Source organism: Solanum dulcamara, chromosome 8 (genome assembly GCF_947179165.1).
Source record: "Solanum dulcamara chromosome 8, daSolDulc1.2, whole genome shotgun sequence".
Classification (NCBI taxonomy): Eukaryota; Viridiplantae; Streptophyta; class Magnoliopsida; order Solanales; family Solanaceae; genus Solanum; species Solanum dulcamara.
The window spans coordinates 55,505,344-55,519,613 of NC_077244.1; the positions used below are offsets into that span (position 1 = coordinate 55,505,344).

The 14,270-nt window shown below is 35.9% G+C and overlaps 1 protein-coding gene and 1 non-coding gene across 4 annotated transcripts; one reads left to right on the forward strand and one right to left on the reverse strand.

Moving 5' to 3' along the window:
- Positions 1-201: 201 nt before the first annotated feature.
- On the reverse strand, positions 202-273 carry TRNAC-GCA (transfer RNA cysteine (anticodon GCA)). Its single transcript has one exon. It is a non-coding gene; the product is annotated as a tRNA-Cys (tRNA).
- Positions 274-346: 73 nt separating this feature from the next.
- On the forward strand, positions 347-13,919 carry LOC129901009 (uncharacterized). Of its 3 annotated transcripts, none has more exons than XM_055976114.1 (14): positions 347-492; positions 911-1,058; positions 1,165-1,283; positions 1,387-1,474; positions 2,944-3,092; positions 3,970-4,110; positions 4,180-4,287; positions 5,895-6,006; positions 6,762-6,905; positions 7,028-7,065; positions 7,151-7,243; positions 8,537-8,620; positions 10,415-10,543; positions 10,971-11,067. In XM_055976114.1, the coding sequence occupies exons 1-13, from the start codon at positions 424-426 to the stop codon at positions 10,502-10,504; spliced, it is 1,383 nt and encodes a 460-aa protein (XP_055832089.1). In that variant the 5' UTR covers positions 347-423; the 3' UTR covers positions 10,505-10,543; positions 10,971-11,067. The 3 variants fall into 3 exon arrangements, with proteins under 3 accessions (XP_055832089.1, XP_055832088.1, XP_055832087.1); XM_055976113.1 differs by lacking the exon at positions 10,415-10,543 and adding an exon at positions 13,627-13,919 and having other exon boundaries at positions 352-492; positions 2,947-3,092; positions 10,971-11,120; XM_055976112.1 differs by lacking the exon at positions 10,415-10,543 and adding an exon at positions 13,627-13,919 and having other exon boundaries at positions 353-492; positions 10,971-11,120.
- Positions 13,920-14,270: the final 351 nt, after the last annotated feature.

Genomic DNA, 14,270 nt, shown 5'->3' on the forward strand with positions numbered 1-14,270 from the left:
AGGTAAATATGGTAGCAACTGACAATAGTGGTTACCAATGACTGTAGTCATGATGACAGAGATGTTTGGATGGTGGTTGGTAATTCTTTATAAAGCAATGGTGAATATTATCCACATAAAAATACATCTTAATGATATTAAAACTCTGTATAACACAAACTTAGCATGTAAACTAGAAAAAGATAAAAGCAGACATTAAAAAGGGCCCAACCGGGTTCGAACCGGTGACCTCTTGATCTGCAGTCAAATGCTCTACCACTGAGCTATGGACCCCTGATGTTACCAATACCCTATATTTCTATCTAACTTATTCTTACCTTCAACCCTGACTTGTTCCCGCCTCCTTTACTTCGGTCCCTCTCCCTCTCCCTCTCCCTCTCCCTATCGGTCAGTACTGTGAAAGAGAGAAAGCAGAGTACCACAATGGTTTCGCCGCACGGCATCAAGCTCGCTGTTTATCTCATCTCTTCTTACTTCGGCGATCTTAATGCTGTAATTCTCTCCGCCTTTTACTCCTATCGCCTAAATTCATACGTATCAATTCTTGCATAGACAACTATAGACTAGAAACCCAAAACCTATGTCTAAAGATTTCAAAGTTTTAATTTTTCTTCTTCTTGGGGGTGAGAAGATTGGATATAGCATGGGATTGAGGAGAAGCAGTTTTTATTTTTTCCTTTTTTTCCTTTGGGGGTTTATAACTTAGCAGATTATTGATATTGGAACGAAACGGACCCAAGTAGAATGGAATAGATATATATGATTCGTATAGCCAGCCCAACTAGTTTAATTGAGTTGGAGGGTAGTGATAGTTGTTCTTTCTTTTGGGGTTTTATTATCTCTTATGCAGAAACCATGTAGATGTAGTTGATCCCCTTTTTCCTAATTCATCTTCTGATAATTTTTGCAGAAGGTTTGCGACTGTCTGTTGCGAAGAGGAACACTATCTTTAGCTCAGGTTGTAAGTTTCACAGAGCTTAGCAGAGAGAATGTTAGGAACTGTTTGCTTGTGCTTATTCATCACAGTTGTGTTCAAGCTTTCGCAGTGCAACAACAAGGTACTAACACTAATGCTACAAGAACTTTTTCTCATATTGCAATTAGCTATTCAATTTGAGGATATATAGTGAGCAGTTTCTTATTGTCTGATGTATTGCCATTTAGGTGGATTTGGGGAGGGACCAAAAGTTATTACACAATACATGGCACTATTTGACAACATAATACATAAATTGAGATTCCCTAAGTTTATAGAGATTGTGTCTGAGGAGCTGGGAAAAGAGGTGAGTTATATTGGTTTCTCTAGTTAGAATATTTGTTACCCTATCATCGAACTGATTATTTTTTATTTTATGGTAATGGTAGTGAATGTGTTTGTGTTTCTAGTGTGAAGAGATTTTTGAAGGGTTGCTTCAGCATGGTAGGCTTTCACTCAGCCAAATTATAGATAGATACAAGCAGGCTTCGAAACAAGGTGAAACAATATCCTTTCTGTAGTTCCTTGTGTATTGTCTTATAGTTCTTTGCGAATTGTCTGGTAAACTATGATTATGGTTTACTATCATCATTGCTAATTAGTGTGATATGCGAGTTTGAGTTCTATTTTGGCTTTTCATTTGTGTTTGCTTCTGTTTTCTAAATAAGAAACTACAAGAAGAAGGTATTTACTGATTTTAAAAGATAAAAAATCGCTTCCTTGGAAAAGGGTTTTAAGTGAAGATGATAGACAATATATGAACATACTTCTTGTTTCTAATATTTTAAAAGGCAGAAAAAAGATACACAACATCACCCAAGGATGTGGCCTAATGGTCAATGAAGTGGGTTGAGAACCATGAGGTCTCAGTTTCAAATCCTAGTAGAGACAAAAACACTAGGTGATTTCTTCTCATATATCCTAGCCTTGGTGCACAGAGCAACTCTGGTAACTGCTGCCAGTGGGAGGTGGCAGTTATCCCTTGGAGTTAGTCGAGGTGCCCAAAAATCTGGCCCAAACACCACGGTTATCAAAAAAATAATAATCTTAAAGCGCTTACACAAATCACTTTTTCTTCATGCATAAAGACAGAATTACACAAAAGCATTACTTAACTACTCAATAAAAGGAGCTGCAAGTGTACAAAATTATTGGCACTTCCTAGTACTACATATACATGCCATTTTTTTTATGTTCCTGTCTTTGGTTTTGAAGCAAAAAACTAGTATTACTTAGTCCATCAATATAAAGGCAAGTGTATAAAAAATGTTATACTTATTACTACCAATTGTACTGGAGTTCCTCTCTTCCTTACTTTTTTCCAGTTTTTGGGGTTAAAGGTTCCTTGCTTGAACAGCCCCTGCAACCTTTTCTCTTGCAAAACTGAAAATCGAAATAAGGCAAACAAAGAAAAGGAGGGAGGATGAAAGAAAGGCCTCAAAATGTTCTACAGCGTTAAATACATCAAGGTGTCTAGCCTCAAGAAAGCATCTATGTTCTTCACATGTAAAGCAATTTTTTGGCCAATGTGGTGTCTAGGCTAGCTTGCACGCATCTCGACTAATTTTCCACGTCTAATTTCACGTAGTACCTGCTACTTCCACTAGCTCAAAGTATTCAGGTAACTCTGTCCGCCAAGGCTTAGACAGATGGGAAGAAATCACCTAATGGTTTTGCCTCTGTTGGTATTTAACCTAAGACCTCATGGTTCTGGACCCACTTCTTGATCACTAGACTATATCCTTAGGTGCATATGTAAAGCAATTCTTGAGCTATCATCTCCCAAAGTTGATTGCAAAATTCAAACACAAGCTTTCCTGATCTGTTTCATAACCTCAACTTGCATCTTTATTTGTTTCTTGATTATAGCTACTTGTACCTGAAGCAACAAAACTTGGGTTGTCAATCTTCTAAAAGCCTAGGCTGCACCTGCTAAACATCTTTAAGAGTTCCTTGTCATTGTCCAGGAGATTCTAGCGCTGATTCTGCACGAGATAGCTTCAACAGCCTTGTTAACGCTAGATTTGTGGAACGCTGTCCTGCCCCTGAACCATTTCTTGAACCACCTTCTGCAGAGGAAACTACTGCAAAGAAACGAGGTGCTAAATCTACCAAGGTACTCTGATGTCAAGTTTATAATATGATTACTTCTGTTCAATTTTCTTTCCCATCAAAAGGTTTCACTTTAGATTATACCAGTGACCTTGATGACTCCATGTGATGTTGGTTTTCTGCTGCATTCTTCATTTTACTCTAGAAATCTGTGTGATCTTGGCTTTCTTTCTTAAGCTGAAGTACTATTTAATTTAGCATGTGCTTTAGTACTGTTAATCATAAACAACAAGTAGATGTGATAGAAATTTTCTATGAGCAACGGAATACTTCTCCATTCTTCTATTAACCAGTAACAGCGTACTTCCATTTATCGTTTGAAGACGGGAGTACATGCATTATTTTGCTATCATAGAAATGGCATTAAACATGAAAATAAGATAGGAGACAGAATTGACAATGTAAAACAATTACTCCATCTGTTTTAATTATATGTCACTCTTTCCATTTTTGTGGTCGTTCCATAATGTTTCAACTCAATTCCATTTCTATCCAACTTAAACAACTTCCTAGAATTCAATCCATTAACTTCAGTTCTGAACTTTGAAGTGATATTTCCTCTGTCAAATTAATTTTCAACTACTTTATTTTTGGGTCAGAACTACTTTAATAGTTCTTACATTGCCACTAATATAATACATAAGTCAAAAAGGAATATCTTAAACTCCATGCTCAGTCAAAGAGATGCTGCTTCATTTGCTAACAAGAAGAATAGTGCTACCTATAGGTTGTTTGGGGTGAGGAAGGTGGATGAGAGCATAAGCATCCCTGGTCTATAAAATATTCCTGATAAGAAAATATAGTGCAGAAAAAGCTGCAGTTTTTTAAGTTAGTATTTAACTGTTCATGGTCTTGAGTTTATTATTTACCGACGAAAACAGATTCAAGCACAAACCATGGAACAACGAGCCTTAGCAGCAGCAGCTCCAATGGAATCCTTGAGATTCTTAGTTGAAGACATCTGGAATGATTCTGTGGAAAAAACTGACAAAAAGACTACTGATGTGACATGTGGCATGAAGGTTGGTATGACCTTTTCATTGAAGATAACAATTTTGAAAGTCAGCTGATCTATTATGTTCTGATTTTAGCGGAAGCAAGATAATTTGGAGTCAAACACAGAACTGCAGGATACAGATGAAAATAAAGTACTTTGGCGTGCCAATTTTGAAGAATTCATTCGCCGCTTGAGACACAAGGTTGGTCTCTCAACTTTTTTATTTGATGAAATAAGTGGTATTAATAAAGGCATCAAGAAGATGCAAAAATTACAAGATGTGGTATTTGAGCTTACAAAAAATGACTGGCTCGCTGTACAAAAAGAAACTAAGGGGGTGTTTGAATTGACTTTTTAAAGTAGTTTATGAGCTTAAAGCTAAAAGCCATAAGTTGGTCATACCCAACTTTTGGCTTTTAGCTCATTTTTGTACTTTTTTGGCCTAAAAGTAAGTGCTTAAAAGCATTTTTTTGTCTTTTCCAAACACCTTCAAAAATAAAAGAGCTTAAAAGCCAAAATGTACTTAAAATAAGACAATCCAAACATCCTCTAAGCCAGGACTAATAGCTAATAAAATCCAAAAGATGTGCTGCATTAACAACAGGAACCAAATTGGACCAGCTAAACAAATTGGCAATACACCTTGCTTTCAAAAGACTTGAAGGAGTTAAGACTCCCCATCAAAACATTTCCTATTCCTTTCTAACTAGAGACACCAAAATATACAAGTGGGCACCATGTTCCAGATCTTCTTGATGGCTTTGTCAACTCTCCATAGGCTCCAACTCTCATAAGCTTCTTTAACTGAGACCAAAGAGGCAAAAAAACATGTTCCAGATCTCTGAGGCTACCTCACAGTGAAGGAATAGATGCCTGTTAGTTTCAGCCTCCATTTTGCACGTATAGCATCTGCTTGGGGGCTGAAGACAAGCCTCATATAAAGTTGTCCAAGTGAAACATATAACCTTAGGAGGCAGTTTGGACCTCCAGATGAGCTTCCAGGGTCAATTGTCTATCAAGGGGTTTCTAGAGTACAACTGATGGTAACCTTCCTTTACTGTGTAGATTCCCCCACTTGAGCTTGTCAACTGCCTGGTGATTGATATGACACTGCTAAGGTCTTGCAAAAATATCTAACAACTCATTTACTTTCCAATCATACATGTTTCTTCTGAATGTCAGATCCCAGTTGTTCCCTTATCTGTTAACAGCAATTAGAGAATCGGGATCTTGAGATATGTGCACAAATTTGGAAAGTCATCCTGAAGAGTGGTACTTCCAAGCCATTTGTCCTTCCAGAATCTTAAGAGTGAGCCATTGCCGACCTCAAAAGTCTGTTGAACAAAGGTGTCCACAATTTGTAATACCCTTCCAGAGACCCACTCCATGAGGGAGACTAGAAGCCTTTGTGCACCATTGATTCAACACTCCATGTTTTGCTATGACAACATCTTTTTAGAACCCTGCATCCTCCAAGTTGAATTTCCAAAGCCACTTCATCGTCATGCCTTTGTTATGAGCTGCAAGATCCTTGATTCCACGACCTCCTTGATATTTTTGTTGAGTCACCTTCTCCCACTTGATGAGGTGAGATTTGTGGTCCTGGTTGTTGACTTCACTGAGAAAGTCTCTCCTTAACTTGCCAAGTTGTTTAGCAAAAATCAGAAACCTTTACCATTACAGTAGAAATGGTTTAGACAACTTTGTCTTGTGGTCGTCTGACTTTTTCTTAGAATTTAAAATCTCCTGAGAATCTCAAACAGTGGTTGGCTATGGAATCACAGCTACATAAAATTGTATGCATTGTAGGCTTGTGTTGCAAATGTGAAAGTACGTGTCAACAATGATGCTGCCATTGTTCTTGCTGCGATCCTGGAGTTGAGTAGACATTCTGAAACTAAATTGAGAATCGATAACTCAGGTCAGTGCGGATTTCATTACTGGTCAACAAATTTTCAACATGATTGTGACCTCTTGCTGATATTGTCAATGGATACATAGAAACTAAAATTTGCATTTGTCAAAAAAAAGTGGATGATAATGTTCATGTCTCGACTAGGGGCAGGTTCATGATAACAAATGAAACATATGCATATGTTTGAGATGAGGTGTAGCCATCTTCATGACATAAATAGACTTGACATTTTCACATTTACAAAGTCCACCAATTTTTTTTTTGACAAAAGGTACTGTTACAAAGTCCACCGATTTTTCTTCATAATAAATGGCCCACCAATTTAATCTCCAGCCTTGCTTTTGAGGCTTTTAGCACCTTGAGTCCTTTGTGAAGGTACATTCATCTTGAATCATGTACAGTTGTATATGGATAACTTTCTGGGGTGAAGCCTGAGCTTTATAGGCCTTTCTAGAGACATGCATAACAGTGGCATGCTTACTTCTTTACTTCTCTGTAGTTGATTTTTTTTACAAGATAAGGTCTCTGGTTGAGAATTAAAACGGCCTGCAGTAAATTGTTTTTTACATTTTTGTACTTGCTTCGGATATTGTACCAAAAATTTCCATTTGGTTTGTTTCTGGGGAAACGGAGTGATTTGTGTTTATGAATGTCAGATTCATGTTAAGTTGTTTCATTGTAGTGTTAGAACATTGTTTTTGAATTTCTAGTATCTTTTCTCCCTTTCTTAATGTGTTTGTTATTATATTTATAATTTGCAGTTCCTCAGTCCATAAATGCTATTTATGATGAAGTGATAAAGAGGGAAGGTGGTCTTGGTATGGACCTGGAACGTATCAGAGCTTCCCTTGTTGAATTAGGATGTGAAGCTCCATTGATGGAAATAGATGAAACTTATAGTGTAGGTATGTATATCTATCAACACATGATCTTTCATTGTAATATATTCTTAAGAAAAGTTCAAATCCTTGTGGATCCAAGTTTTTGATTTCCCGCTATGACTTAACTGACAGTTATGTGTGCACAGATTTGAAGAACATTATTGAACAGGCTCGCATTGAAGAGGTTGGTTACAAACTTATAGACAAGCGATGACCTTTTCAATGTTCTAGAACTGAATTACATCATCTCTACATGCTATAACTTGCAGATGGAATCCATTGTATTGAAAAGATATGGGAGGGAGGCCTACAGGATGTTCAGATTACTCTCGAAAGCTGATCGTCTTGTTGAAACGGATAAGGTATCATAGCTTTGTTGAATTGTATGATAATTTAAAGGCTGCTTAATTTGACGGCATAATAGATTTCTACGAATTGTTGCCTGCATAAATGGCAATGGAGGCACCCAAGGGTGTATTCTATCAATCAATAAAGTAAGTGAAAACCAAGGTTCAAATCCCAGTAGAGACAAAAAACTTGCAAGGTGATTTTTTTCCATCTACCTAAGCCTTGGTGGACCAAATTACCCCCAGTACCTTTACTGGTTAGCAATATAGCATGTAATGAAATAGTTGAGTTGCCCACAAGCTGGTTCAACCACAACCATTATGAGAGAATTAAATAAATAGATGGCTACGAGACAGCCCTGTACCAGTGTTATCAAAAGCAAAAAATGCAAAAAAGCTCTAAGGTCCATTGGGGCTTTGAGCGCAAAGCTCAAATGAAGTGTGAGATTTAATGAGAAAAGGCACAAAGGTAGAAAGAAATACAAATATATATGTTTAGTCCAAGACTAATAATTTATAAGCATGAATGACAAATATATAAACAAAGAATTTGAAAAATAATTACGATAAAGTGAAATATCAATTGTTTAGTGTCATCTCTTTAGAAGAGTTTCATTGGCAAGGAAAAGTATGTCTTAGAACCTTGATGACGACACTGAAGCACACATTAAGCGAGGCGAAGCGCTCAATACATTTTGAGCTTCGCACTGCTCTGTACATGACAGATTTTGTTTATCATGGGCTGTCTTCCGTCTTTCTTTATAGTCCATAAGAAATCTATTATCAAGTTCAGCTAATGTTGTTGAGGGACGAAAAGTGATTTAATGTAATCATTAAAACATAGATAGCTCAGTTTTCTCTCTGAAACTAGTTTGTACATTTGCTATCAACACTAATTGATTACCGTCATTTCAGATATTCTCCTATTTTTTATTCAATTGCTTCGTGTATTATCAAAATGCCAAGCTCACTTCACCAAGCAATATGCATTGCTTGGTAAAGAAGGCCATCAAAATATTTAGTCCCCAAATGTTGAAGAGGTGCTTCAAGAAATTGAAGCTAAGAACAAAATAATATGATAGATCAGATTAGAGGGTATATCACCTGTTCCATACTTCCATTGATATTCTTGCTCACATTGTAGAGGCTCCTGAGAAAGTACACATACATGAGAATAGTGTTGAAATGTGCACTAGTGTGTGTGAGTTTCTGGAATGTTTATGTGAGAGAGTGTTTTGTTTTTTTGGGTGCTAAATTTGTTGATAAATGAGATGATAGCAGTCTTACTATGCTGTTTTTTTTCTCCAGATTTCAGATACCACATTTGTTGAAAAGAAAGACGCAGTCAAGATTCTATTTAAGCTGTGGAAAGATGACTACTTAGAGATGAAGGTAATATGTTTCCAGTCTTCTATTGTAGTAGTAGAATAAAATGTCTTGATTTGATTGCGTCCTTAAAATTGAAGACCTTGAGAGTAGAATAAAACATATCTTGAAGCTATTCTGTGGATTTTCTTGTTCTCTTATGCCAATGTTATGGAAGCAGCAAAAAGACATTTGGCTTTGCTTCTGTATCTGAGGATAGCTAAAGCTTATATGAAGGGAGGGTAAGTTTGTTTCGGATACGTGCTCAAAACTATATTTTATCTCTTGCTAATTATTAACATGACCAACTCTGATCTATTCCATGGTGAATTACTGGACACTTGGGGCATACCCTGAAATTCATAGAGTAATCTGAAACAAATAGATCATTACGTTAGACGAAAATATCCTTAGGAAGTTCTGGATACTGTGCACAACTTCATTACAATTATTTCTGCTTCATAGTAGAGATTCATACTGAAAATTGGGCTCAAATTTTAGCTTAAGATTGGATGAGACTTGGGACACCATGAACTCTCTAACCCAATACAACTACCCAAGCACGCAAAGTGGGTGAATTGTTAAGCTCCTCAATAGGAAAATTTACCACTGATTTTGAACACATGATTCTGTTCAAACGTAAAATCTCAAGAATCAAGTGTGGAGATCATTCTGATTCATCAGAAGTACAGAAGGAGAATGCATGTTTTCTTTTTTTTATCAGGTAAAGTAAGTTTTATTAAGGAACTTCAGAAAAGTACCAAGACATAGGATAGCATTACATATTGAACTCCTGCATATCCATGAAATCTAAAAACTGAACCAGGTCTTCTATTACTCCCTTTCACCAAAATTACAAATTTTGCAAGCATCTATTTTTTAACATTGGAATGTGGTACCTCTGATCTTAAAGCATCTTTTGTTTATTTCATATAGGAATGGTCGGCCATATCTTCTTCTCCCTTTGCTTACCTGTTGACTCTGCCACTTTCCAACAGACTTATAATACTATTAGACATTACCCATTTCACACCATAGATATTTTGGAAGAGATCCCCATATCTGTCCAGTTTGTGGAGGAATAAACGGTGTACAGATTCCTGAATTTCTTACAGAAAAAAATCCTTCTGCATAAGTTATATCCTATTTTTTGTAGCATATCCTGAGTAATACATCTGTTCAAGGCTGTAATCCACCCAAAACCAGCAGCTTTTGTATGTGTTTTGATCTTCCAAAGCACCTTCCAAGGCCATGCTACCTCCCACTGACCAGTTTGTTGTTGAAGAAGTTCGTAGCAGCTTTTAACAGAATATTTCTCATATCTACTGGCCCTCCATATCTGAATCCATTCTGATTTCATCCAATGTTATAGGTTCTAGAAGATTGAGTAGTCTATAGGCATCTTGCACTTCCCACTCATTGAAGTTCCTTCTGAATTTTGGTTGCTAGGCTGCTTCTGAATTACATTCTGCAATAGGACAGATTTTTTTTTTTTTGGTAGAAATACTATATAAATGGGGAACATTATCCATCAGTTTTCTTCTCCAGCCTGATACATGTGTAGGAATCAAGTTTTGCTCCTGTATCCAATCTCCACCTTTATATTTTGTTGTAAGATAGGCCATAAACTACTTATATATTTCCACAAACTAGCACCCACATAGGCAACCATTAGCTAGGAGAATGCTTGTTTCCTCCTGCTGGGTTTCTTTCTATGAGCAGATTACTACTCTATTTAAAATAAAAAAATGAAATGGAATTCAAATTGTCCGAGAAAAAGAAACTTCAGAAATCTACTAACTTGTCAAATCCCTTTTTCAGCAGCAATTCTCTCACTGTCTTTTGAACTCTCCATCCACGATGAAGCAGAAAAGTAATGCGGACAATAATGAAGCATCAGAGTTCAGATAAATCTCACAAATAAATGTCACCGTAGAATACAATAAGTAGGTGCGTAAGATAGCATAAATGCCTACTTATGCAACTATGAATTTCTACTACTTGTCCTTTTCGACGGAGGAGTGCTACATTAGATAATTTGTTAAGTCTATGAAGCTTTATGATCTAAACAGATGGTCAAGCTTTAATATGCTTTTCCGTCTAGATATAGAAGGTTGATGGCGTTTGAAATGCCCTAAATAGGATTGCAGGACATATGTCAAGCGGGACAAAATACAAAGTAAAATGATAAGCTCCAAATTGTTTATTTTCCAACTGTGGCTTACATAGAAGAAAGCTTTCTTCTTCTGATCTTTGTACATATGTATACATACACGCACGAATGCTCACATGCATACACACACACACACATTATATATAAAGATTGCATTGAGCATAGTTTGTAGTACATACTAATGATGTTCCTCATTCTCTACAGAAAGTTATTACACGTGCAGCAAAGCAATCAGAATTCATTCTGTGGAAAATTAATAAGCAGTCTCTTTGGGAACATGTTCTAGATGAAATGTACCATGCTGCCCTTAATTTGAGATTGAGAATAACACATGAGAAAGAGCAGGAAAAAGAGGTTTGTTTACAGATCTCTCTTATCAAGTTTTTACTTGTATCTATTGCTTGTTTATTTTTGTTTTGCGTCATATTCTATCATCATTAACTTTGCAAGTATAGGTGAGTAGATATGTCTATGTTACTGAACCAAATAATTAGTTATCTTTTGATTGCGGAAGCCGTATGCATTTGCATTCATCTTCATTTTAGGTCCATTACCTCATCAAAGACAGACATAACAATTTGCTATGATTTGGTCAGCCTACAGACTGGCACGAACCAAAAAGGAATTCAAAAGGGAACAAAATAAGTCTTTCTAGTTCTACTTTGAGACATGAACCACTCACGTCAAGTGGCACTTGAGACTTGAGTGTGAATTAGTTGTCTACTCTGTTACTTTCAACATAGTGGTGGTTCTTTCACTTTTTCCTGTTGCTGGCAGATTAAGTTCTCAAACACAATAGGAAACCATCGGCCTATGTGCATCAAGAATGGTATTCTGGAAAAGAACTTGTTATTTCTTGTTTCCGTTCAATCATGATGAAAGATTAACCAAGAAAGGGAATATGAAGCTATCTGTTTGATTTATGTTTGAGATCTAGTAGACGGGGCATATTATTCCAGACAGGGGAAATCATTAGTCATCTATTCTGTCATGTAAACATGCATGTCGATATAGGGTAAAAGTATCTAGAGAAATCTTAATTAAAATTTAGAACCACATACACTATTTGGCTGTTGATTTTTTTAAAGGATGGTGCAACAAAAGGTTAAAAGTATTGGTTGAAAATGTCTCTCAATAGTTTTATGAAGCATAGGAGGGTTTTAAATAGTCAACTTCAAAACATAATTTGCAGAAAATCTGCATAATAAAAATTCAAAAAACCAAAATACAATAAACTAATTCAACCTAATAGAACTTTTTTTGAGGACAACCCAATAGAAATTTAAAATTCAAATTCATCCTAAAACTAAGCAATTTATTTTGCTAAAAACTTATTGCAGTAACTGAAAGAAAATTTCAACACTTCTCCCCTACGTCAGTTGCTACAATCTAAAAATATTGCTCAATTTTTGTCTTTGCGGTTGGTGCTAAATTTTTTTCAGTGCTTTTGAACTTGCACACTTTTGTAACGTGACTTTTTCATCTTCTCGAACTCCATTTCCTTGCCTTTTCTATCACATGCTTCAATTATTTTTCAGTAACAATTTCGTTGTTTTGTTGATTGGAAGTAACCGGTGTAACTTTCTTTTCAAACAGAAGAGAATTAGGCATGCGTTTTGTTAAGTTGCTTTTTGACTTCATCTTCACTGACCAACTATAATGATTTTCATTCAAAGAGATATGTATGTTTGTCATGATTGAAAATAAATATGGATAAAATATTGTATTAGGTTAAAATAGGTATTGGTTGAAAATAGGTCTGCTTTAAAAGAGATATAGTTAAAATTTTGAAAATTGGTATTAGAGCCCAAGCGTTAAAAATAAGCAAAAGAGTTAACACAATGCTCATGCGTTTAAAAATTCATGAGTTACTAATCGATTGAAATTAGACATGGGTTAAAAACGGTGAAAAACTATTTTTCTTCGATGAACTCACTGATCCATTAAGATCAATGGTCTCTGGACACCACTGTTAGTTTTTTTAAGAAGATGGTGCAGCAAAAAGGTTGAAAGTATTGATTGAAAATGTCTCTCAATTTTTTTATTAAACATGGACTTTAAATAGCCTTGAAAACATAATCTTCATAAAATTTAAATTCATCCCGAAAACAAGCAACTTATTATGCTAAAAAAATTCTGCAGTAACTAAAAGTAAATTTCAACATATAGGTTGTAGAAAGTTGAGGTAATGCCTTATCAGGGAGAGATTAGGCCATTAGTTGTGTTAACACCTTTGTGCATGTGCAGTTATTGCTTTCCCAAGGAATGGTCTCTTGGGCTGCATAATTGTGCAAGATACAACTCTTTCTGGACCATAAATCCAAAATATCTGTTGGTTTTGTTTAACAGAATGTGAGAATGTTATATGGATTCAATTTCTCAGATATAATCGAGTGTTCTATCCTGAGGGGGAGAAGAGGGATTCACATTGGCTTGGTTACTTGTTCAAGTCAAGTTGCTGACATTTTTCTTTCATTTTGTTTGTTACTATGTCTATTGTCATGACCATCACTTCGCTTGCTACACCTATTGTTTGGGCCATGTTAAAGAAAGATTCTTGACCTATCTATGCAAGGTTTTTCCCCCCTTCATTCTTTTTCTTGTCAGAAGGAGATACGAAAAAAAGTTACTCTCTAAGGAATGACAGCCAAAATCAGCCTAGTTGCATGAGCTGGCAATCTATTCTATTTATGTTGTGCATTTACCTTCCCCTTTATTGTATGATGATGATGACATGAGATTGAACTTAAAAAGGAGAAGTGAGGATTGAATTGTTGTTATTTATCTTTCCTCTTCATGGAGTATTAGTGGATTCACCACATGTACTAATGTCTTTAGTGTTTGGTGTTACTTGTGCCAGATTCTGCAGATGCCCAAAGATAAGCTGGTAGGAGAAGTGGGGAACAAATACATGCGCCTAAGAAAAGTTTGCATTATTCTGGAATCTTCTCTAATGAATCTTGATGATTCTCTCATGCTCTTCCATGACTTCTAAAATGAGAACTTTACATTTTACATTCCCACCTTGCCCCCCCCCCCTTTTATTATTAGAATTTTAGATGTGCCCCTAGGATCTTGATGTCTTGATTGCATTCAACATCTCATCAACAAGTCTTTTAATGCGTGCATGCTATTTTATTTCTTGAACCAAAAGGTGACTCATTAAGATGATATAACTTCTGTTTGGCTATAACAAATCAAACTTCATAAGGAGAATTTCAAATTTACTATCAACAATAAAAAGAATAACATATTCATTTACTTGTAAAGGAATCGATTCGGAACATGGTCTTTGTACTGTCCAGTTAGTTGAGTTCCCTCCTATTTTTTGGTCATGGAAACTAGCGTATGCACGGCCAATCCTTCTACGAAGGGATAATATGTTTCCACGCCTAAAAATTCCGAGAGCATTCTTGTTTCATTAGATTATGTTGCTAAAATTGATTGGATATGATTTGACATAAATTATGCGACGAGCGCAAAACACACTATAAATTTAGTGTT